The 25,045-nt window shown below is 43.0% G+C and overlaps 1 protein-coding gene across 1 annotated transcript in view; it reads right to left on the bottom strand.

Annotated features, from left to right (window-relative positions):
* The window catches only part of SMYD3 (SET and MYND domain containing 3), a 463,693-nt gene extending 443,184 nt beyond the window's left edge, over positions 1–20,509 (bottom strand). Inside the window, exon 1 of the mRNA XM_068403784.1 lies at positions 20,337–20,509. Within this exon, the coding sequence (XP_068259885.1) occupies positions 20,337–20,500 (164 nt within the window). The 5' untranslated portion in view covers positions 20,501–20,509. The remainder of the gene's footprint in view (positions 1–20,336) is intronic.
* Positions 20,510–25,045: the final 4,536 nt, after the last annotated feature.

The following is a 25,045-nucleotide window of genomic DNA, read 5'->3' as shown; positions in this document are numbered from 1 at the left end:
AGTCATGAAGAGCAGATGAAAAGCCTAATGAGAAACAATAAAAAATAGTCTAAATGTTGTAAATTTTTTTCCAGTAACTGCTGAGACGTTTTTAAAATAGAATAAAATAAAATTTTCATATGTAAGATTCCTCCAAAAGCCCGATATTGAAGCCATTACCATACAAAGCTTTGCGGTAAATCTCATTAAGTAACAAATTGACTTGGTGACCTACCACCACCGTATTACCTTGTAGTACACAGTGCCAGCAGTAACCTTACTGCTACCATAAAACTTGTTTCCCCAAATGCATACCATATTTATTTGTTAAATACATCCTCAGTAACTTTAAAATAAAAATCAAGAAGGAATTCATGGGTTTTTTTTAAATTAATTTAATCTAAAGGTGGTTGGGAACTTCTCAAAAATAAGAACTAAATTATTTAGAGACTGTTAAAACATAATTTTCTATTTATTTCAGCTACAAGGTAAGTTTAAAAGAACATACTGTTCTTCCAATTTAAATTAATCCAGCTTTTTTATTGCATAAGAAGCATACATATTCGTAAAAACAAAAAACACACATGAACAAAAAAATGCACTTTTGGAAATTACTAATTCTAGGAGACATACAAGTTAAAAAAATTGAAACCTTTTTCTCTCTTTATTAGAAATTCTGATAGGAGATAATTGCAGGAGTCCACAGAGATTTTGTTGTTCCTGATTGCGAACTCGCATCCCCAGCAGCAGTAAACAAGACATACTCACATCAAGGACAGACTTTACTTCACAGGTACAAGCCTGGGTGAAACTAGAGGTCATTTATTTCCACCAGTCAGAACGAATACTAAGGACCCATGGCAAGATAAAGCAAAAACACCTGCTCTACTAAAAGCTACTAAAAGTTTGTGGCAAAATTGGAATCATTTCAAAGCTGATAGAAGTTTCTAACCTCGTCCGCTCACAGAATGGGGCAGGATGGCAGAGAAGGAGGAGGTTTCTGTTGCAGAGACCTGGGGGAAAGCACAACCTGGGATGACATTACTAAACCTACAACCACCGATTAAACATTGTCTTAAGGCAAAAATTCTACACAATGAGCTTATGCGTGCGTTACAGTTTCTAGCTAAGTTATTATCTGCAATAAACTGACAACCATTCATTAACTTCTGAGCATAAGAGACAACTGGCAAGCTATTTCATGCCTCAAAGAATTTACAGCAAAAGGGAGAGAGGTAAACACACAGTGCAGGTGACTTTGTATCTGGAAAATAAAATGAATATTTAAAAATGCTGTTACCTTCTGTCTGTAAAATGGATCGACATTGAGATGTCCCAAAAACTGCAGTTTTTAAAACTGATACTGAATCCTTATGTGCTATTGAGCAGAAAAGCAAGCATAAACTTTCAGTTAATAACAAACAGCTATTAGTAAAGTACTTTTTAGTAGAAATCAATTTTATAATTAAAGCCTTATATGAACATATGAGAATGAGTACCAAATATGTGTTTCACAAGCAGCCCTAACTACAAGGGTCATAAAATAGCATGTGTACAGACAGTTACAGCTTATAAGACTCCATGAGGGAAGGTTAAAAAGAAGATATAAAAATTAAAAATTAATAAGTCTACAGTACAGTTGTTCCAAACAGACGTATTCCCAAAGTCACAACTCCCAAGGCAATCTCTAAGGACACGGAATTTGGCTCCATAATTATTTCTGAAGCACTTGGGAGTTCTGTAAATTATTTCATCTGCCTCAAAGCAGATTATTAAGGGAAAGAATGCTGCAGAAGTGACCAGAGCCTAACACCAGCTCCCCCCAACAGAAAGCCAAACATGACTGTATTCTGTGCACATGAAACACTGACATTGCTGAGTGCTACTTGTTCAAAGGCAGAACGTGTCCTTTAATAATGCAATTCCTCGTGAGACTCAGGAACAAGACAAGAGGCTAAAAACAACTTTGAAACAGGATATTCAGAATTGCAGGTAACGGTCCGTACCTATGAACGTGGACGTAATACCCACGTTCTCTTCAACCACCAGGCAGCGTCACCACCCCGATGCAAACAGCCCCAGGCTCTCCAGCTACTTGTCTAATGTTGGTGCTTCCAGGCCACAGCTCTCCTGGCCAAATACAAACACACAACTTTCTACTGCCCAGCCCAAAATCCCGTTCCCTCCACATCAGTTTGCATACAAGTTCTTAAAAATCTTTTCCATTATGAAATCCTGTTCATTTAAAATGCTTCTGTCCTCTCCTTAAGATGCTTCTCAACTTCAGGAAATTCAAATCTTGTATAGAAATCACTAATCTCTTCCCAGACTTGTATTTTCCACTTCCCTTCATTCTCTTAATTGTTCCCATGAGTCACACAGAGGGGCCACAACCTTGTAACTTTCCACACAACCTTGTAACTTTCCAGGGAAAATAAGAACTGTAGGTCTCACCTTTCAAAATCTCTCTGAGATTTTTACACATACATGCAAAAATCAGAAAGCATGTTTCATAACCCTTCCTACCATACATAGTTATTTTAGCTTTCATCTACTAAATTCTCTCTTTGATTTGGTAAGTGATTTATAATCACAATATCATCCACAGCAGACCAGTGCTTTAAAAAAACTGACATGTTCCTCCTTTACCATCAGTTTTTCCCAGAAATACTTAATATCCCTTCTGCTTAGAGCAGCTCTCTAGGTTACGTCTCCTGAGCCCATCCCAGGTAAACAATTTTTCACGCTGGCATTTTCTTTAGTCTGTTGTAATTCAGATTCCACTGGCCCCTTTTCTGTTCTTCTATGGCATCAGTTAGGCTGCTTTTTTTTCCACACATACACTTTTTTCTTGGCCCAACGACAAGCAAGTTTCACAGCATCTGAAGCTGGAAGCACCCATCATATGATCTAGCACCATAATACTCTGATCTGGAAAACTACAGGCCATAAAGTTTTGCACAGCAAAGCTTTCAGCTCTGGCAGAATTAGGACATATTTTAGCAATTTTAAAAAGCTGTGTTAATTCTAAATATATGTATAAACCTGTTGGTGTTGGACTTTCTCCTAGTGGTACTACTAAATTTATAGCAGATACGCCTTCTGCTGCCTATAATCACTTTTTAAGATGTTCAAGTGGACTAAGGTCAAATATTGCCCTTAAGGTGATACACAAACATATAATTAAAATATTTTCTATTTTACTTGCTATCAACAGCTTCTAAGTATATGGGTGAATGCAATAACCTTCAAATCTCTCTCAAACAGGTAAACAGTGAGAGATCTTATTCAATTTCACAGATGAAGCCAGCAACAAAACAAGGGCTCTAATCCTCCAATTATGTATCTGAACTACAAGGTCATACTTCATCTGTTGTGTTCCTCATACATCCATTAAAATATACCCATCAGCTGAGAATATCTTCAGTTTTATACACAAGCAAGACAAATTAAAACGGAGGCGACTGATGCCATTCTTTGCTTTGATTGACCCTTCATCCCACGTTGTGTTCGAAGATCGTCTACAAAGGCTTCGTCTGGTAGCAGAAAGGGAGGAAAATGACAACCAACCCTTACAAGTGACAAATCTTATAATAGCCTCTTCAAATAAAACCATAAGTAAAGTGACATGTATTAACGTAAAGGGAATTTCTATAAAGGCAGTGAACAGGAACAGAAGGGTAAACCTTTCCTGAAACACTGAATAAAAAAAAAAAATCATAAAAATAAATCTCCTTAAGTCTTCATAAATCCAGTAATTTCCTAATCAATGAGAAGTTAGTTGAATACGTATTTCAGCACAAACACACACACCACCTCCCACACGTTTATTTATTTTTAATCCTAAATCCTATAAGGGGCATTAACTCAGCACAAGTGAATCCAGCCTGTGTTACATTTTATATATAGGCAACAGGATTCTCCAGTCAGCACACTTTTCAGTAGGAAGGTGAGTCCAGTAAAACAGCACCACGTCAAATTTCCACAAAGCCTTTAGAGGGGTCTAATTGTTTTGCATACAATGCTCAGTATGCCTGCACTCCATATAGAGTTTCGTGAAAAATCTAATTTAAGTAGTTTTGGCTTATCAGAACACACAATAAGGCACTAACCACATAAAACTGTTAGTGTAATTTAATCGAAATGACTGCCAAAGTGGCAAAGGCTATTAAGTGGCAGCAAAACCCACATATGAGCAATATACAGACTGACTGCATGTCTAATAAAATACCAGGTGTCTGTTAGAAGTGGCAAGATTAACTTGTTTCAGTAACTGGGCTGCTAATTGAGAGCCTTTATAACTCTTGCTATTATTATGCCTGACCTGTCTCTTTTTAGCGCTCATCAGCACAATTCATCTACTGTCTCAGCCACAGAAAGGGACATTCTTATAGTAAGAGATACTATTCTGTGCTTATTTTGGGGAATAAAACCAAAACTATAGTCTTTACAAAAAAACCATAATTCTGTAATAGTTTTAATAAAGATAAAATACATTCCATCGTTATATCTATTTTACACCTTATGTCATATATACTTTGTGTGGATTACTGCACAGCCTCTTTTTTTCCTGGGGCAAAAACTTCAGATAAATCTATCATCACATGTTATCATCACATGTTATCGCCCTGGGGCGTTTGGTAAAGGGGGTAGGTGCGCAGGTGATATACTCTTCAATTCCTTTGGTATTTGGTGGAAATAGGGAAAAGACTATGAAAGTACAACAGATTAATATGTGGCTAAGAGACTGGTGCCGTAGGTGGGATTTTGGGTTTGTTGACCACAGGGCGGCTTTCATGACACCGGGCCTGCTTATGCCGGATGGGGAACAGCTGAATCAGAAAGGGAAAAGGGTTATGGCCCAGAAGTTGGCAGGGCTGATCAAGAGGTCTTTAAACTAGGTTCGATGGGGGAGGGGGACAAGATCAGGGCAACCACAAATGAACCTAGGGGTGACAGGCCTGCGTCGGGGGCAAGGCCGCTAGCCCAGCTGAAGTGCGTTTACACCAATGCACACAGTATGGGCAACAAACAGGAAGAGCTAGAGGCCACTGTACAGCAGGAAGGTTATGATGTGGTTGCCATCACAGAAACGTGGTGGGATGACTCTCATGACTGGAGTGCAACTATGGATGGCTATAAGCTCTTTAAGAGGGACAGGCGAAGCAGGAGAGGCGGTGGGGTAGCGCTATATGTTAGGGAGTGCTTGGACTGTGTTGAAATTGAGGAAGATGGTGAGGATGACAAGGTTGAATGTTTATGGGTGAAGATCAGGGGGAAGGTCGGCAGGGCGGACATTACGGTGGGAGTCTGTTATAGACCACCCAACCAGGATGAGCAGGCGGACGAGGCGTTTTACAAGCGGCTGTCAGAAGCCGCCCGGTCGCCGGCCCTTGTACTCGTGGGCGACTTCAACTTGCCAGATGTCTGCTGGAAATACAACATGGCAGAGAGGAAGCAATCTAGGAGGTTCCTAGAATGTGTGGAGGACAACTTCCTCATGCAAGTGGTAAATGAGCCCACTAGAGGAGGGGCCCTGCTTGACCTGTTGTTTGTGAACAGAGAAGGACTAGTGGGAGATGTGAGGGTCGGTGGCTGTCTTGGGAATAGCAACCATGAAATGTTAGAGTTTTCGATAGTGGGGGAAGTAAGGAGGGGCAAGAGCAGAACTTCTGCCTTAGATTTCCAGCGGGCTGACTTTAGCCTGTTTAAGAGGCTGGTGGACCGAGTCCCTTGGGAATCGGTCCTGGAGGGCAAAGGAGTCCAGGAAGGCTGGACATGCTTCAAAAGGGAATTGTTAAATATTCAGGAGCAGACTGTCCCAGTCTGTAGGAAGGCAAGCCGTTGGGGAAAAAGAGTGGCCTGGTTAAACAGGGAACTTAGGCTAGAACTTAAGGAAAAAAAGAGAGCCTACTTGCTCTGGAAGAAGGGTCGGGTAACTCAGGAGGTCTATAGGGACATGGCCAGGTCGTGTAGGGAGAAGATTAGAAGGGCCAAAGCTCAATTAGAGCTCGATTTGGCTGCTACAGTCAAAGATAACAAAAAAAGCTTTTACAAATACATCAACAGCAAAAGGAGGGTCAAGGAGAGCCTCCACCACTTGCTGAATAAGGAGGGTAGTGTAGTGTCAGGGGATGAGGAAAAGGCAGAGGTGCTCAATGCCTTCTTTGCCTCGGTCTTTAATGTCAAGATCGGTTGTCCTCAGGAGACTCAGCCCCCAGAGCCTGAAGTTAGGGATGGGGGGCTGTGTGAACCTCCCAGGATCCAGGAGGAGACGGTTAGTGACCTGCTGTGCCAGTTGGACACCCACAAGGCTATGGGCCCGCATGGGATTCACCCCAGAGGAATGAAGGAACTGGCAAATGAACTTGCCAAACCACTCTCTATTAACTACCAGCAGTCCTGGTTAACTGGAGAAGTTCCAGCTGACTGGAAATTAGCAAACGTAACGCCCATCTACAAGAAGGGTCGGGAGGATGATCCAGGGAACTATAGGCCTGTCAGCCTGACCTCGGTGCTAGGCAAGGTGATGGAACAGATCATCCTGAGTGCCATTACACGGCACATGCAGGACAATCGGGGCATCGGGGCCAGCCAACATGGATTCGTGAAAGGCAGGTCCTGCTCGACCAACCTGGTCTCCTTCTATGACCAAGTGACCCGCTTAGTAGATAAGGGCAGGGCTGTGGATGTAGTCTATCTAGACTTCAGTAAGGCATACGACACTGTCTCCCACAGCATCCTCCTGGACAAACTGGCTGCCCGGGGCTTGGATGGGTGGACTCTTCAATGGGTTAAAAACTGGCTGGATGGCCGAGCCCAGAGAGTGGTGGTGAACGGGGCAAAGTCCAACTGGCAGCCGGTCACTAGCGGTGTTCCCCAGGGCTCAGTTCTGGGGCCGGTGCTGTTCAATATCTTTATAGATGATCTAGACGTAGGGATTGAGTGCACCCTCAGTAAATTTGCAGATGACACCAAGCTGGGTGGGAGTGTCGATCTGCTGGAGGGTAGGAAGGCCCTACAGAGGGATTTCGACAGGTTAGATAGACGGGCCGAGACCAACGGCATGAGGTTCAACAAGAACAAGTGCCGGGTCTTACACTTCCGCCACAATAACCCCATGCAGCTCTACAGGCTGGGGGAAGAGTGGTTAGAAAGCGGCCCGGTGGAAAGAGACCTGGGGGTGCTGATCGACAGCCGGCTAAACATGAGCCAGCAGTGTGCCCAGGTAGCCAAGAAGGCCAACGGCATCCTGGCCTCTATTAGGAATAGTGTAGCCAGCCGGTCTAGGGAAGTGATCGTCCCTCTGTACTTGGCACTGGTGAGGCCGCACCTTGAGTACTGTGTTCAGTTCTGGGCCCCGCACTTCAAGAAAGATGTTGAGGTGTTGGAGGGAGTCCAGAGGAGGGCGACCAAGCTGGTGAAGGGTCTGGAGGGTCTGATCTACGAGGAACGGCTGAGGGAGCTGGGGTTGTTTAGCCTGGAGAAGAGTAGGCTCAGAGGTGACCTTATTGCAGTCTACAACTACCTGAAGGGAGGTTGGAGTGGAGTGGGAGTCGGCCTCTTCTCCCGGGCAGCTAGCGATAGGACAAGAGGGCACAGCCTCAAGCTTTGCCAGGGGAGGTTCAGGTTGGACATCAGGAAGAATTTCTTTACAGAAAGCGTTATTAGACATTGGAATGGGCTGCCCAGGGAGGTGGTGGAGTCACCATCTCTGGATGTGTTTAAGAAAAGACTGGACATGGCACTTAGTGACATGGTCTAGTTCACAGGGTGGTGCAAGGGCAACGGTTGGACTCGATGATCCCTGAGGTCTCTTCCAACCTGGTTGATTCTGTGATTCTGTGTATGTTGAGTTTCATACAGTATTTCAATAAATTGTTTCCACAGCTATTCCATCGGTTGTACAGCAATGTCAACGGTTTTAATATGACAAGTGGATAAAATTTGTAAATAGCTGAGTAGCCAGTCTCATTTGCTAAAACAACATAGACACTTACGAACCTAAGTCTCTGAAGTGGTTTTCTGTGCCACTTCAATTTTTCTTTTTAATCTTTCAGTTTGGTTTTGCTTCTTCAGAAATCTGGACTAAGATATTTTCAACAGCTAGAGGACTTGGAGTCAATGCACCCCAGAAATCAAAGCAAGCTACACAAAGTACAGACCCACATCAATACTCACCCAATGCTTAGAATATCTGGATCCAGAGTCTGATCAAAGAAATTTCATGTTTTTTTCAGAGGAAATGAAACTGCAGTGCACTAGCCTGGCACAAACCTTTCTCATCCCAGACAATATTCAACAAAGATTCCTAGCACAAAGACCTGTAAAGTGGTACTTGAATTTACTCCTCACACAAGGACAAACTGCATAGACATGGAGGAGATAAAAGTATATTATACACAGCAAGTGTTCCTCAGTACACCACTTATTGCAGAAGGAGTTGCAAGCTCTATTTCTGTAACAAGAAGAGGTGCTATATTTTGTCTTATCAGGGAGAAGTAGTACTTAAACCAAAAAAAAAAAAACCAACCCCAAAAAGAAACCCAACCAACCACAAAAAGGGCACTCCAGTTTGAACCTTTATATTAAAACAAGCTGCTTTCAAGCTTTTCTTGACAAATAAATAAAAACAAGTTTCTAACAAGTTTCTGGCCTTTGAGAAGCACGAAATACACTGAACAAAGGTTTTACACAGGAAACATACATAGTTCATTTCATGCTCAACATTTCCTGAGTCAAATCTTTCGTCTTGGAGGGCAATGCTTCACCAAACATCTTGCCTCAATTTTCCTCCCCCTATTCTGCCATGATCCTTCCCAGTACCAGGAATGCTACCGCCACAGAAATTGTCTTTTCAGGTCACTAGCACACACTCCTAGCAGTTGAATGAGACTTTTGAATTAAATTGTATGAATAAGTCATATTCATTTGAACTGTAAGAAAGCGCTTATAGTTGATAAAAGTGTTTTTACTCCCTCTTCTTTCTCAGGGATGAACTTTTGTTCATTTTCTGCACTTCTACATCACAACCACTCCTAATCATACCCTCCCAAGAAGTCCTTCTCAACACACTTGCTGGCTTTTTTCCTTTGAATGCTGAAACCTGATTATACAGGCAGCACACAAACCCCACATGAACACCTGGGCAAGCCCTCCCCAGTGAAGCCAAAAGCTGTATTTCCTGCCTACTGACTGCAGGATCAGGTGCTCTAATACTCAGAGGCCAAGAAGATAATTTAGTTTAAAAAAAATATTCAGTCTTTAATTTCACTTAAACTTGAGCAATCAAGTTAATAGCAGAACAATCCCTGAGCTGAAGGCAGCTAGTAGCTAAAATGATAAACAGGAAAGCTAAACATTGCATGAACAGGGGATTACAGCTTGAGTTAGCATCGGAATTACTCACTGGTGTTCAACCAATTGTGCCATTTGGCGCTGACCCTACGGTCACTGGGACGCCCTTGGGAATGATTCAAAACCTTACCCTGGCCTCTAAATAAAATCTCCCATTCAGCTGCAGAGGCGTGCTGTGAGAATTATGATTGCAGGAATTAAGCACAGATCCTGAAATAAGTAAAATCAGTGACAAAAAGTCAGAAAAGTTAAGACATTCCTACGTAACCAAGACATCGGCCAAAAAGAAGATATTTTCTTTGTGGTAAGAAACACCTGAAAATGTCTGCACTGTTTCTTCTACTAAACTGAAGCTAATGGTAGGAAATGCTTCTGTGGAAGCCAAATATGGCAGAAACACGACTGGGTAAAGGAATGAAGGTTGGGCTTGATTACCCAGGACTGATCTGGGCCACAAGACAGAAAAAATCCTCCTCCACACTAACAAGCCAGTCAGTCCTGCACTCCTGAAAGCCCTGCTTCTCCCGAAGACACCTGTAAGATCTTGGAAATTCTCCTTACTGCCCTTTTTAAGGTTTCATTTTTAGCTACAGCAGCCTAAAGGCTAGCTGTTACCAGACGGCACAGCCCTGACTGTCCGACCTTGACCCATCCCTTCAACGGCCACTTCAGCTCCTCTCTCCCCCCAGCAATAACTTGATTCAAGGGCACTAAAAAATTTTTATATTTTGGTAAAGTATGTTTTCTGCCAGGTTATCTCTCTGCACCAGTATATCATCAGTCAGATATGCAGCAAAGCTGCCAAATGAGAAGCAGAAGGAGAGTGCAGGAAGGAGAGTGAGGACTCAGGGGAGCCATAAGAATAACCAGCCCTTTCATCAGCTTCTAGCCAGCACATCAGGTAGGCTGTCCTACATGGACATGGATCCATACCGCACTTCAAAACATGACTAGGTGGGGTGGAAAGATATGCCAAAAGTTCTACAAGCCTCAACTACATTGTTTTGAATAATTCAAAACAGCTGTTGTGACTGGTTCTGAAGAAGACTGTACATGTTTCATGGAAAACAGCATCATTTCACACACCATACAGCCAAAAGCACATAGCGGCTTTTGAGTACAGCCACAATGGATGCAAACATTAACAATTAAAGAATTCCAATGCCTATGGACAAGACACTGTTTAAATACTTTAAGAACTATTAATGATAAGTTTCCTAATGCAATGCAAAACTTCCAGCAACTTACACAAAATTAAAAACTTTCTTGAGAGATATCTGAAACTAATTGTGTCATCACACATTACATTAGCTAGAAGTTACCCATATTTTAATCCCTTACATTTTCCCTCGTAGCACTAATTTTAATTTTGTACTTGCACAATTACAATTCACCCTAAGAAAATTAATACTAAAGATAATCCAATTCACAAACTTATTTTCATGGCTTTCTCATTTACCACAAGCAAAGAATATTCATGCAGAACATTAATATTTTAAAACATTAATATTATGGACTGCACTATTTAGAAAGAAATATAATAGCAGGTGTAGACTGCAGATACATAGTAAAGCCTAAATTCAGAAGAGTTTACAAGATGACTACAACTTAAATTGTCAGTCACAGCTTGACAAAACAACAATTTTGATACAATAACTTTCAAATTACAGAACAGTATACGCATGGAATTTGTAAACACAAAACCACAACACAGTAAGACCTTTAGGGACTTTTAAAGCATGGCTAAACTTAAATTTTCATTTTCCACAAATGACAGACATGGCAATAAACACTTGACCTGGGAGAATTTATTTTTAACAATGCCTCTCCCTTTTCTATTTCTTCTATTATTAACAAGGGCAAAGCCAGGTTGGCAGCAGACGGCATTAACAGCAGCCTCAAGACTGCAAAGCATGCAAAGAAAGGAAGAAGGATATGGGCAAGGACCCACACCTAGCCTAGAGCAAGCCCAGAGTATCCAAAGCAGTAAGGAGGCATGGAGCGAGGACAGAAATACTGAGCAATGGAAAGGAGATGGTTTACAGCAAACAGAACCTGACTTACAGTCCCAAAACAAACCTCCAAGAGAAAGAAACAGGCAGTTGAAGAAAACACCTACCAAGGGATATTCCTAACAGAAAGAGAGGAAAATCCTCAGCACCTTAAAGGGTGCTGTGAGGGAGCAAAACTAAATCAACGGGCAGGCCAGGACAACTTAGTATGAATGCTATTCTGATTGCCAGAGCTTCCTCCCTCCCCACCATCAACCTGACTCAGCAGAAGGAAAGGGAGATGGGAGTCTGCAAGTATAATTTCTGCTACAGGCTTTATTCCTCTAGACAAGAAAGTTCAGGGCCTTCTCTGGAGGAGATATTGCAGGAAAGCACAGTCAATAGTCCATTCTCTTTGCTCTCTCTTGCAGAAGCTTTTCCTGGAAGCATGGAAGAGCAGTCTGGAAGCCACTTCTCCTATGGCTCCAGCTGGCACGAGGACAGAAAAAAGGTTTTCTATCCTGCTCTTTGTAAGGTTGCCTCAACCTTCACTATCATGGAAAGATGACACTGGGGAGGGAGAGTATCTTCTTAGGAAAATGCTACTTTTTTTGGGTTTTAGTCATTCAGCTATAGATAAAAATATTTTTGTTATTGGCAGTGTTGTTTCCCGGGACCTGGGAAATCACTTCTCTCACATTTGCATGGAATCTGAAATTCTAATACTTGTATAGCTCATGTCTCACATGCAATTTTGTTTCACATCCTTTGCCCTTACTTCACACAAAACCAGATATATCAAGAGATGAGAGCACTGCAATTGCACTCCTAACTAATTAGTCAGAAATTCTAAAACAAGTTATAGCATATAATTCCCAGGATTATCCTACCTTGGAAGCACAAAAACATACCTTCTCCTAATAGTCACACTGTTTCAACACTGTGATTACCACTAATTAGATATAATTTGTTTGCATTCCTCTACTTCATACGAGGTTATGCATCTTGAAAACTACTGGAAATCTGTCTGGAACTTTGAATGTCACTGAAGGGACATGAAACACATCACACTTCTCACATCTTAAAAATGTTATTGCCAAAAAACTCATGGCACCAAGTCATGCTGACCAAATTCATTTATGTTGTAAGTCTAAGAATTTTTTTTTTATATATAAGTTTAAGGAATTTCAAAAACCTTGTTATTCCAGTCTATTATTGATCATGGAAATACAACAGTCTACAGAAGAAAAAAAGAAAAGCTTTTTATATAAGCAAACTATAAAACAGGGGTATTGTTTTATATCTAAAAAATATAATATAATACTTAACAACCTTCACTTAATGAGAATCACAAAATGTTAGGGATTGGAAGGGACCTCGAAAGATCATCTAGTCCAATCCCCCTGCCGGAGCAGCATTGCCTAGACCATATCACACAGGAACGCGTCCAGGCGCGTTTTGAATGTCTCCAGAGAAGGAGACTCCACAACCTCTCTGGGCAGCCTGTTCCAGTGTTTGGTCACCCTCACCGCAAAGAAGTTTTTCCTCATATTTAAGTGGAACCTCCTGTGTTCCAGCTTGCACCCATTGCCCCTTGTCCTGTCAAGGGATGTCACTGAGAAGAGCCTGGCTCCATCCTCATGACACTTGCCCTTTACATATTGATAAACATTAATGAGGTCACCTCTCAGTTTCCTCTTCTCTAAGCTAAAGAGACCCAGCTCCCTCAGCCTCTCCTCATAAGGGAGATGTTCCACCCCCTTAATCATCTTCATGGCTCTGCGCTGGACTCTCTCTAGCAGTTCCCTGTCCTTCTTGAACTGAGGGGCCCAGAACTGGACACAATACTCCAGATGCAGCCTCACCAGGGCAGAGTAGAGGGGGAGGAGAACCTCTCTCGACCTGCTGACCACACCCCTTCTAATACACCCCAGGATGCCATTGGCCTTCTTGGCCACAAGGGCACACTGCTGGCTCATGGTCATCCTGCTGTCCACTAGGACCCCCAGGTCCCTTTCCCCTACGCTGGTCTCCAACAGGTCTGCCCCCAACTTGTACTGGTACATGGGGTTGTTCTTGACCAGATGCAGGACTCTACACTTGCCCTTGTTATATTTCATTAAATTTCTCCCCGCCCAACTCTCCAGCCTGTCCAGGTCCCTCTGAATGGCAGCACAGCCTTCTGGGGTGTCAGCCACTCCTCCCAGTTTGGTGTCATCAGCGAACTTGCTGACAGTGCACTCTATTCCCTCATCCAAGTCATTAATGAATATATTGAATAGTACTGGTCCCAGTGCCGACCCTTGAGGGACTCCACTAGACACAGACCTCCAACTGGACTCAGTCCCATTGACCACCACTCTCTGGCTTCTTTCCTTCAGCCAGTTCACAATCCACCTCACTACCCGATCATCCAGACCACACTTCCCCAGTTTAGCTGCGAGGATGCTGTGGGAGACCGTGTCAAACGCTTTACTGAAATCGAGATAGACCACATCCACAGCTTTACCATCATCTATCCACCGGGTTTTGTCCTCATAAAAGGCTATCAAGTTGGTTAAGCATGACTTCCCCTTGGTGAAGTCATGCTGACTGCCCCTAATGATCCCCCTATCCTTGATGTGCCTAGAGACAGCACCAAGGACAAGTTGTTCCATCACCTTTCGGGGGATGGAGGTGAGGCTGACCGGTCTATAGTTACCCGGGTTCTCCTTCTTGCCCTTTTTGAAGACTGGAGTGACATTCGCTTTCCTCCAGTCCTCAAGCATCTCTCCCATTCCCCATGACTTACCAAAGATGATGGAGAGTGGCCTAGCAATGACTTCTGCCAGCTCCCTCAGCACCCGTGGGTGCATCCCATCAGGGCCCATGGATTTATGGATGTCCAGATTGCTTAATTGGTCCCTGCCACAGCCCTCATCAACCAAGACAGACTCCTCCTCTATCCTGACTTCCTCTGGGACCTCAGGGGTCCAGGGCTCCTCAGGGGTCCAGGGCTCCTCAGGACAGCCTCCAGCAGTATAGACAGAGGCAAAGAAGGCATTCAGTAACTCCGCCTTCTTTTTATCCTCTGTCTCCAGGGCACCCACCTCATTCATCAGTGGGACTACATTGCCTCTAGTGTTGGTTTTATCTGCAATGTATTTGAAGAAGTCCTTTCTGTTGTCCTTGACCTCTTTTGCAAGGAGAATTCATTGAAAGTTAACAATCAAAGAACGTATCATCAAACAGTAGTTTTCCACATTTCAGTACTCCTGTAGGACAAAATACAAGTATATCAGGAATGCCTAGAGCAACAAAACAGTATGTTTTCAAGAAGCTAGCAGTTTTAAAGCTATCTCTTTATTAACCAGCAACAGAAGTATTTTCCAGAGATAAATGAGGAGACAGTGTAGATTTTATAGCCTCATGCATTACTGGAAGTCTCATATATGCTAAACTTCTATCTCTGTAAAGAAAGAGCATCCCTTCGCTCACACCTCCTAATCACCCAGCACAGCTGGAAGCAGCAAAACTCAGGCGCTGTGCTAACAGAGATGCTCTCTTTGGTGCTTAAGGAAGCGCCTCATGTTTGTTGGTGAATGACATCACCTTCATGAGGAAACCCCCATTGCTACAGAGCCAAAACAACCAGCTCCTCTCCTCTGTCTCGACCTCCCAATTGCTGGTCAAAGAGGCACACTTGGAGGGTTAAGGGCTAGCTGTCCTCAGGCAGAGCTGCGCTAGTCCAAGCCAGGGTTACAGTGGTAAGAAGGATCACTGAAGGCAATCACAACCATCATTCTCTTTCTGAATCAAACCCTGCTTCTATCTACTTAAAATATTGCACAGAGTGGTTATAACATAATGGGATTTCTGTACCTTCAGGATGCCGTTAACCTAGGCACTCCATACTTTAACAATGGTATGCCAACTTTCATCATGATGATGATAATATCATGTAATAATAATAATAATTAATAATAATATAAAGTAGCAGCTACTTTAAGAGTGTGTCTATGCTGAAGACACAGCACTGAATGCACAGTCCTGAATGTAAAGGTGTGTCCATTTGGCTATTTTTAAGCCAGGTGAAGGAGAGCAAGGAGCATACACTTGCTGGCCTGTGTTTAGCACTTTGTAACTGCCCAACTATTTACCAAATTCTTGGTTATATTTCCCATACTGCAGTAGTGTCTGCTGTCATGGCTAGTTTACCAACAGTGCTTAGATGCTTTTCCTCTCTCTAGATTTGTTTACAAAAGCTGCAGTCATGCAAAAACACATTCATACTTCCCCTTATTCCATTACCAGACTCTGAACCTCTGATCTTACCCAAATAAGAAACACTTATGTCTTTTATTTCATAGTCTATATATACTGTTGTACATCATTACCTATTCTCAAATATTCACTTAAGTGTCTCTTTCCTTTAAAGACGTAAGTGGTATAGCATCTAGAAATAGGCTAGTGTTACCTCTTTTTCCTACTTTCTCTGAGACACAGATTCTAAAAAGTTTGTTTGCTTGTTCCCAAGCGTCAACCAGGACTTAAGTTTTCTTGCAGTGGATTCTTGTAAATACAACCTATCACAGAAATGTTCTGTAAAAAGCAAACAAAAACCAAAGGCGTATTTGACTTTCACCCTCATTTTGACTCCCATTCTATAACAGACTGGGTATATTTTCAATTCAAAATCTAAAAGTCAGACCAAGCAGTGCCATCACTATCACGTGCCTTGCAGGAAACTCAGTCAGCAGGGATTAATGGCTGATAGAACATCGAATACACAGAGGAAGAGAACTGCCAAGCACAGAGATGCCACTTCTGGATTCGCTTATCAGAAAAAGAACATCTTTAAAAACCATGTAAAGATTTAACAAGCTGAGCAAACTGAGCAACACCACCAGATAAAACAGACAGCCTGATAAATCAGCATGTGCAAGCAAACTTTGGAATGTTAAATTGTCCTACATTAAAAGTCAGAACTGATTTAGGATTATATATATTTTGTTAAATTGAGAAGTAGCTGCCTATATCCAGATTTTAATGAAACTTCTAATCTGATCAGCTACATAAAAATCAAATTCTAGTAAACCATAAAATTAAACAAAAATGAACATTAAAAATAGCACCAATTAATGGCAGAAAAAGAGGTCAAACAAGTCTTTTCCTTTAAATTTAAAATTTTGCATAGAAGGTCGAGAATACCAGTATTTTCTGATCTATTCCAATATCATCTATAATCTCAGGTAACATTAACAGCAGAACTCTAAACATATAAGCAACTCAAGTATTCCAGTGTTTGCAGTGCTTTGCTTTATTAAGGAAATAAAAAAATTCAGTCATCACACTCACTTGACTATACTAAGTGCAAGCACGGCTTCTGACCCTGGCAAGACAATAGAGATTATAATCAAGAGTAAGATCATTAATCACCTGGATAAATAAAGTCTACAAGAAAAGAGCACATATAGCTCATGAAAGGACAGCCTCCTTTTCTAACTTGCCCAAGTTCTGTGAGAGTGTCAACACACATATGAATAAAGAGGACCCACTGAACGTAATTGTGGAAAGGCTAAATTAAGCTAAATTGCCAGGGACTAGAAGAAAGGTCATTTTATAGACTGACAGCCAGATAAAGGATATAGAAGAAGAAAAAATAAGGTGTAATGCTTTCCAGAACAGAGAAAGGTGATGGAAGCCTCTGGGGATCACTGGCAATTAGCTTTATTCACCATCTTTATCAATGTCCAGCAGAATGGAAAATAGGGTGAAATCCCCTAAGCTTGTAAATGAAACAGCTTTCTTTAACCCCTCAACCCTGCTACACAAACCTGTACTGAGCTGCACTGCCACTGACTCCACCTTAAACAGGTATTAAAGCATGGAAGAAGCCACAAAGAAAATCTTTAGTTAATAAGAGAGGAAGAATCTTTTCTGTTGCTTTCCCCAGTAAGTTGTTGGAAGAAGATGCTGACCATCCAAATCTTCTCAGACTTCCATAAAAGCACAAACAGCATGTTTCCAGCAAGGCACTGACCCTAACACTACAGATACTTTCGCAAAGAAGGTACCATCATGCAACACAATGTCATGCGTTCTCTCAAAACACTGCTTCCATAGAAATACACACTGTCAACAGACACTTTTCTTCTTTATCAAAATTTATATTTCCAAGCAAATCTTTACTATGCACCCTACTTCAGGACAGTATTTTTTTTAACTGCTAATGGTATATAACTCAAAACAGCTACACTATCACATTAGATCAGCCACAGTAGAATATTTTAGGCCAGCTTTCTATAAGAAACATGAACCTATTAATTAGAAAATACAGGATTATCTCTTAAGTAAGAAGAGATCACAAAAGGGAAGACAGTTACTAAAATTTGCCATCTGGTCTACATATAACACAGACCTAATAACACTGACCAAAAATTTTTACTTCACTATACAAGTGGTACCAACAGCCCAATAAGGTAAGGAAGGGATGTTAGCATATATATATATATATACATATATATATAAAACACACTTCAGTATTTTAAATTCCCAATAATATTCACTTCAATTGAGATAAGACTAAGCAGAACTACTGCACTAGCCGCACTTCCCTCTCTGAATTAGAGCAGTGAACCCTGCCCCCAGCAGCCATCCTTACTCTGCTTGGGTACCTCAGACCCTCACTGTAAAGAGTCAGGCAAGGTCACAGAGTAAGTCAGCACTATAGCAAGTGTGTGATCCCAAATTCTGGTGAGATCATGCTGCCTCTCAGCAGGCAGTCCAGAAATAAGACATTCTGTACATCATTACCCATCTTCTGGTTCACCCAGCACTTCTCACACAGCCAAAAGCTACATCCAACAACACTTACTACTACAAGCTGGGAGATAAAAGTAAGTATAGAATTACACTTCACAGTATAAAGCCTCAAATCTTAATTTCATATATAATAAGATTGCTAAAATGGTAAATCAATGTCAAGCACAAGACCTTTTTTTTTTAATTTGTGTTCCTGTGCTGCCACCTAAAGACCAGAGTGAAAAACAGGAACTACTTTTATCTGTAGCCCTGGAAATGAGCAGTAATGGTTTTTCTGATACCTGGCTTTGAACAAAGATCACACCGCGTAGTAAATGAAAACCAGATCCACAAAACAGTTCAATCCCACATCCCACTTCAGCAGTACTTTACCTTTTTTTTTTTATTTTTAATTTCCATACATTAAAAAAAAAGACACCTATGTATGGATATATGTATCACTAATTAATTTAACAAAGTCCCTTTAATAAGAAGCCACTGCCTTTAATTAGATAAGAAAGTCAGCTTGCAGAGTCTTGATCTATAAACTCTGTCTAGCCACAGTACATTTTGCAATGGAAGCTAGATTAGTTTAAAATTATTTTAACTTCCTTATTTTTTATTTAACTTTTTAAATTTAACTGATATCACTATTTAGAAAAGAGACAAACTTTCAGAAAGGCATAACCTTTCATGATACATCAGTTGGTAACACCACTACTTCTCCCAACAAACCTTGTCCTGGTTACACTTCTATATCCAAACACTTCAGATGCATTTTAATTCCACCTGTTGCTGCACTCAGCCTGTTGTCTTCAAGCCGTGAGAGGCTGCAGACTTCAGGTGAAGAGGTACAGGCAGTCACCACACTGAAGGACTCTGATGTCATGAGTCAGAGTTCACAGATATACTAGCTAAAAATCTTTTTTGTTTTTTCTTTTTTTTTTTCTATGCTGAGGTTAGATGCAAGTGTGACCTGGAACACATTGTCAAACTTTTCTCTGGGAAAATGAGAATCACATTATCATTTCTTTAAACATGATAATGTCCTGTAAGGACATAAAGCAAAACACTGGGAATGTTTCAATAAACAAAACATCAAATACTTTCAAAAAGAAAGAAAAAAAAAAACCAAACGCAAAGGCTAGCAGCATTGAATTGTCTCTCTTCTTCAAATCTTGGTAATTACACATGGTTTTGGATTATCTACCAATATGTTTCAGGTATTTTAGAGATCTACAAACAGGTCTATCGCAATGTCTTGCTGGAAAATTGTTAAAGGGTAGAAAACAGTTTTTGTTTTTAAACAAACACAGAAAGCTACTGTGGGTTTGTCAGTTTTCACTTGTAAGGCTTTGGGGGAAAAAGGCAGGCATTTATTCAACACGTCTCAAAACCACACACTCCTTGGACAGGACACCTTGTGCAGGTGATGGGAAACTCAACCACCTCACACTGCCCATTTCATGGAGGCTGGTGCCTAACAGCTGCCATCATCTCTGCGAACGCCCAGGGCAGAGCATTACGTAGCAGGACACAGCATCACACCCACAGTCATACGGACGGTTTCCTTGCGGGGCTGCAGCAGATGAGAACTTTATCCCCACCACAAGAGGTAGTTTCGAGCTGGACGAGGGCAGTTACAGGGTGCCCCAGCGATGGGGGCTTCTCGCCACGGCCCGTGACCCCCAAAACACCGCCGCCGCCGGCCAGGTCAGGCCTTCACCCCCCAGAAGCAACAAGCCACCGGCAGCGCTTTGCCGCTCCTGTCCGCGCCAGCCCGCGGAAAGCCTCCGAGGGGAGCTCCGGCCCCCGCCAGCCCGGCACCGAGCAGCGGCACGGCACCGAGCCACCTCCGGCACTGCCGACTCCTGCCGCCTGCCCGCCCGCCCACAGCGGGCAGCCAGCCCAGGAAACCCCCGCCCAAACCTCCCGCGCCCGGGAGGAGAACCCCGTTAGGAAAGCTTCGGAAAAGCCCTCACTAAAAAGAGCGGCAGGACACAGCGAGCCGCGCACTTCAGGCCGGGTGGCAGCTGCGCGCCCCGCCGCCCCGCGGCACACGGCCGCCGAGACCCCGCACAGCCGAACCCCCAGCAGACAGAGACCCACGCCCCGCCACGACCCCAGGCCAACGCCGCGCCGCTGCCCCGCCTCAGCGGAATGGGCGGTGCTACCAGGAGGAGCCGGCGGGAGAGACGGCTGTAGCGTCCCCGCGCCCGGCGGTACCTGCGCAGGCAGCGCTCGCACACGCCGCCCAGCTGCTTCTTGGTGACGACGTAGGCGAAGGGCTCGGCGCGGTAGAGCAGCTGGCCGGGCCGCACCCGCCGGCGGGCGCGGAGGCCGCTGCCCTTGCCCGGGCTGGGGAACCGCTCCAGCGCCGCCGGCTCCATCCCCCCACGCGCGCCGCCACAGAGAGAGCGCGGGGCCGCCCCCCCCGCCGCCACGTGACGCGGCGCTGCCGCCGCCATCTTAAGTGAGGGCCGGGGCTGCCCCCGTGGCGGGCTGGAGGCGGCCTGGAGGCGGCCTGGCTCGTACTTCAGGGGCTGGGCGAGCGTGTTTAGAGACCAGATCTCTCGCCTGTACCGAGAGGCCGCGGGGGCGGAGGGTCGCCCTTTGCTTGAAGGGGGCTTAATAAAACATTTCCAGCAACACATCACCCTGCGATGCTGAACAGAATTAAAGTCGTTACCAACGTTTCTGTTAATCGCAGCACGTGCGGCCAGTGACAAATAGGGGCTATGTTGGGTTTTTTTCAGTTACTTTATAACTTCGTGAAATTGTTATTTTTTAAGGGAATGAGGCGATGAGAAAATGTCCAGTCGTAAATCTCATTAACGGTGCGATGTGGAACCCTGCAGCTACCCTTTTGGTACGCACACCTCCTGCAGCCCGGCCTCCGAGGAAACCTGAAGCGATACCAAGTTTACACTGCCACAGCAGCCTTGTCCAGCAGCATTCCTGCTTCATTTCCATACCTGCCCAGCCCCAACACTGACACGGAAGTAGAAAAAAAAATATGCACGAAAATAAAAGTGGCATGAGAACACTCAGAGGTGGCATACCCAGAGCTTTGTGTGTAGCAGAGCAATGAAGGGAACTTCCCTGGGCCCTTGGCTGTGTGGAGGTTGGAGGCACCCTCTCCTGCTGGGTGGGTGGCCCTCCTCAGCCCCAGCCCAGGGCCGTGTTGTCCTAGGGGCTGCAGGAAAGCAGAGAGCCCCCTGAGTGGACAGCTGATGCACTTGAATGCAGCAAATCTGCTGCATCCTTCAATGTACTGCATAGGGAAAATCATACTCATTTTGTACTGCTACCCAAAGGTTTATCAGTGACTTTTCTTCCTTGATGTGACAGTGAAACCAGCATAGAGAAGTCAGATCTCAGGCAGGGGCTTCATCATATATAAAGCCATTTATTACAGAAGATGATATACCTTTCAGTTCATTATCTTGGTCAAAATATTAAACATTTTGGTTCACAAAGGATCGAAAGACTATAACGATTCTGTCAAAAAAACGTCCCAAAACAGGACATTTTACTTATGAGCTAGCATCTGGACGTACTTATGGATCTCACAGTGATCTGAATACAAAGAAGCATTGCTGGGCCAGGACCTGCTCAGCACACAAGCTCCAGCAGTGTCTATCTCTGGAAGTGCACCCTGTACACCAGCAGCATTTTGTTAGTCAGAGCCATCACTTAGAGGCACCAAATAAGTGACATGGGAAAGGCAAAACACTTGCACGATCAACTAAGAGCACCACTCTGATATGGTGATGCTCAAAGTCCACGAAATGATGAATGCTTTCCATCTGAGTCTTACATAGCTTTCATTCGTTTATGAGATTACACATACGATGCAGGCTAAATGTGTTAAACTGCAAGTAGACTTAGTCTGTTTTTCCTTATTATGCCTATAGAGGGAGTTAGGGCTTGTGTTTTGGAAAGGAGTGTTGTGCAGTCACAGAATCACAGAATCACAGAATGTTAGGGATTGGAAGGGACCTCGAAAGATCATCTAGTCCAATCCCCCTGCCGGAGCAGGATTACCTAGACCATATCACACAGGAATGCGTCCAGGCGCGTTTTGAATGTCTCCAGAGAAGGAGACTCCACAACCTCTCTGGGCAGCCTGTTCCAGTGTTCGGTCACCCTCACCGTAAAGAAGTTTTTCCTCATATTTATGTGGAACCTCCTGTGTTCCAGCTTGTACCCATTGCCCCTTGTCCTGTCAAGGGATGTCACTGAGAAGAGCCTGGCTCCATCCTCATGACACTTGCCCTTTACATATTTATAAACATTAATGAGGTCACCCCTCAGTCTCCTCTTCTCTAAGCTAAAGAGACCCAGCTCCCTCAGCCTCTCCTCATAAGGGAGATGTTCCACCCCCTTAATCATCTTTGTGGCTCTGCGCTGGACTCTCTCTCGCAGTTCCCTGTCCTTCTTGAACTGAGGGGCCCAGAACTGGACACAATACTCCAGATGCGGCCTCACCAGGGCAGAATAGAGGGGGAGGAGAACCTCTCTTGACCTACTAACCACACCCCTTCTAATACACCCCAGGATGCCATTGGCCTTCTTGGCCACAAGGGCACACTGCTGGCTCATGGTCATCCTGCTGTCCACTAGGATCCCCAGGTCCCTTTCCCCTACGCTGGTCTCCAACAGGTCTGTCCCCAACTTGTACTGGTACATGGGGTTGTTCTTGCCCAGATGCAGGACTCTACACTTGCCCTTGTTATATTTCATTAAATTTCTCCCTGCCCAACTCTCCAGCCTGTCTAGGTCTCTCTGAATGGCTGCGCAGTCCTCTCAACGAACAGCGAGACAGACCTAATAGTTCTGCAAAACAGCTTTCCATTTCTAAAACATACTCAGTCTTGTTCTCAGTAATGATTATTTCAGTCGGGAACTGTTTTCATCGAAGCTGCAACAGGGTAATCAGAAATGACAGTATGTATATCCAAAATACTATTGGGAAGAATCAAGGTACATCAAGCCACAGGATTTCCACAGAAAAATACATTTAGACATTGACTTCAGTGCTGCTGTGATGTAATTCATTACCAAAAGAATTGACAGCAATCTGGCTGTCAGTTAAATAGTTATGCACGTTACTATGCTTTAGTTCTCCTAGCAAATTTTTAAACAGTGTTCAATTACAGTGATATTGTGAGATACTCAAGAATTATCCTTAACAGTTATTAAAATATTAAACGGCTACCTCTGTATCTGGTTTGTATCCTTTACTCCTTCACCTGTTTAGTCTTCTGCATTTCCCTGTCTATCCTGTTCTATCGAGTTTCTAAGCAGGCATTGCCCAAAACCTATAACATAAACAAAGCCAGTAATAACAGAAGTTACTGTCTCTCTCTTGGGCGGATAAACTTAAGAGATGAATGGTCGAACAACATACAAAAAGCATGAACTTAAAGTCCTACCCATGAACTGCAGAAAGTGCACTCAGGGAAGAGCTAATGTGAATATACAATACCAGATGTAGCTTTCATTATTTTCTCAGTTTTCCAAGTCAGGTTTTCTCACTCACGTGTCCCATAACAAAATCTCACAATCTACGTGTCTGAGGGAACGACAGTGTTTCACACAAACACACACACACAATCACAACGTTACGGAGCCCAGCTACTCTAGTAAAACCCCAGATATGAATGCCTGAAGAAAGGGGTTTTCATCAGCTTGGCATAAGTTGTACAATGAAATAAGCCACAGACGCCCAAGAACAACTTTTGTCTGACATCACATTTCAATCAATATGATAACATAATTGTAGTAATAGAGGCTTTTCTAGTGTAGGTAAGCTTTTAAACATAGGATAAATGTGTTCATTGATGCAGTGTTGGATATTTCGACATCTGTAAGAGCCTGGAAAGCTGATTCTGGATATCTACACCTACAGTTCATAGACTGGTCTGCCTAGGAGGGCCATTCAACACAGTCTTTGAGCAATGGCGATCAACTGAAGCCCCAACTCAGATGTTTTTGGAAACATCAGCATGAATTTTCTGAAAAGCACAATGATATTATGGCTATATATTCCAGTAAGTGGTCATTTAGCCCTTGACTATGTTTAGTTTAATTAATCCCTGTTATTAGTATGGGGTTTTTATATGACCAAGTCATACATTGACCTAAACAGGTCAGACTTCCCAACAGCTACTTGAAATGCATGACACATTCTGGACAGAAGCAGCTGTCAAGGCATGTAATGGAGGCACTTTTGTGGGAAATACCACTTAATTGTGGCTGATCCTGCTGAATTAGTCATACTTCCTTACTGCTGGTAGATGAGACAGTGTAGTGGAAGTTTAGCTCTTCTATCTCAAGACAGCATGTTTTACAACATGAATTTACAGAAATAATTGCAGTAATGAAATAATCCAAACAGCTAAACAAATTCTGCTCTTGAGTCATAAACATGCAATACCCACTCAAACAACATGAAATTGAAAATAAAACTGAATTTTTCTGGGAGCAAAATATGGCTCAAAACACAAAATGTTAAATTTTGAATTAGTGCAAAATCTGTGTCACTAACGGCACAGAATAGCTATCAAATAATTGAAAGCTTGTAAGCACATCTTTTATGAACACATAGGAATCTCTTGATGCGGGCTCTTTTAATGTTGGTGTGCTAGTTAAAAATTTATTCTAGAATGTAAAATTAAAAAACACCTCAGTGCAGAAGCATTTGAAGCACAAATTTGTAATAAATTTCACTCACAGTTACATAAATTTTACTGTTGATTTTTTACTATGAACTTTACAAAAACTTTCTACTTTTTTCCAAGTCTTCTCTGCCTCAAACACATTAATTTCCTTCAGATAGCAGAAACAGGCTTCTGAAGTTCATCAGCATAATATCTTAGCTGAAAGACAAGAGCTGTAAGTGTACTTTAGATGGAAAAAAGTCCCAAGGC

This window comes from Nyctibius grandis, chromosome 1 (assembly GCF_013368605.1).
Source record: "Nyctibius grandis isolate bNycGra1 chromosome 1, bNycGra1.pri, whole genome shotgun sequence".
Classification (NCBI taxonomy): Eukaryota; Metazoa; Chordata; class Aves; order Nyctibiiformes; family Nyctibiidae; genus Nyctibius; species Nyctibius grandis.
This window is presented reverse-complemented; position numbering and strand designations above follow the sequence as displayed.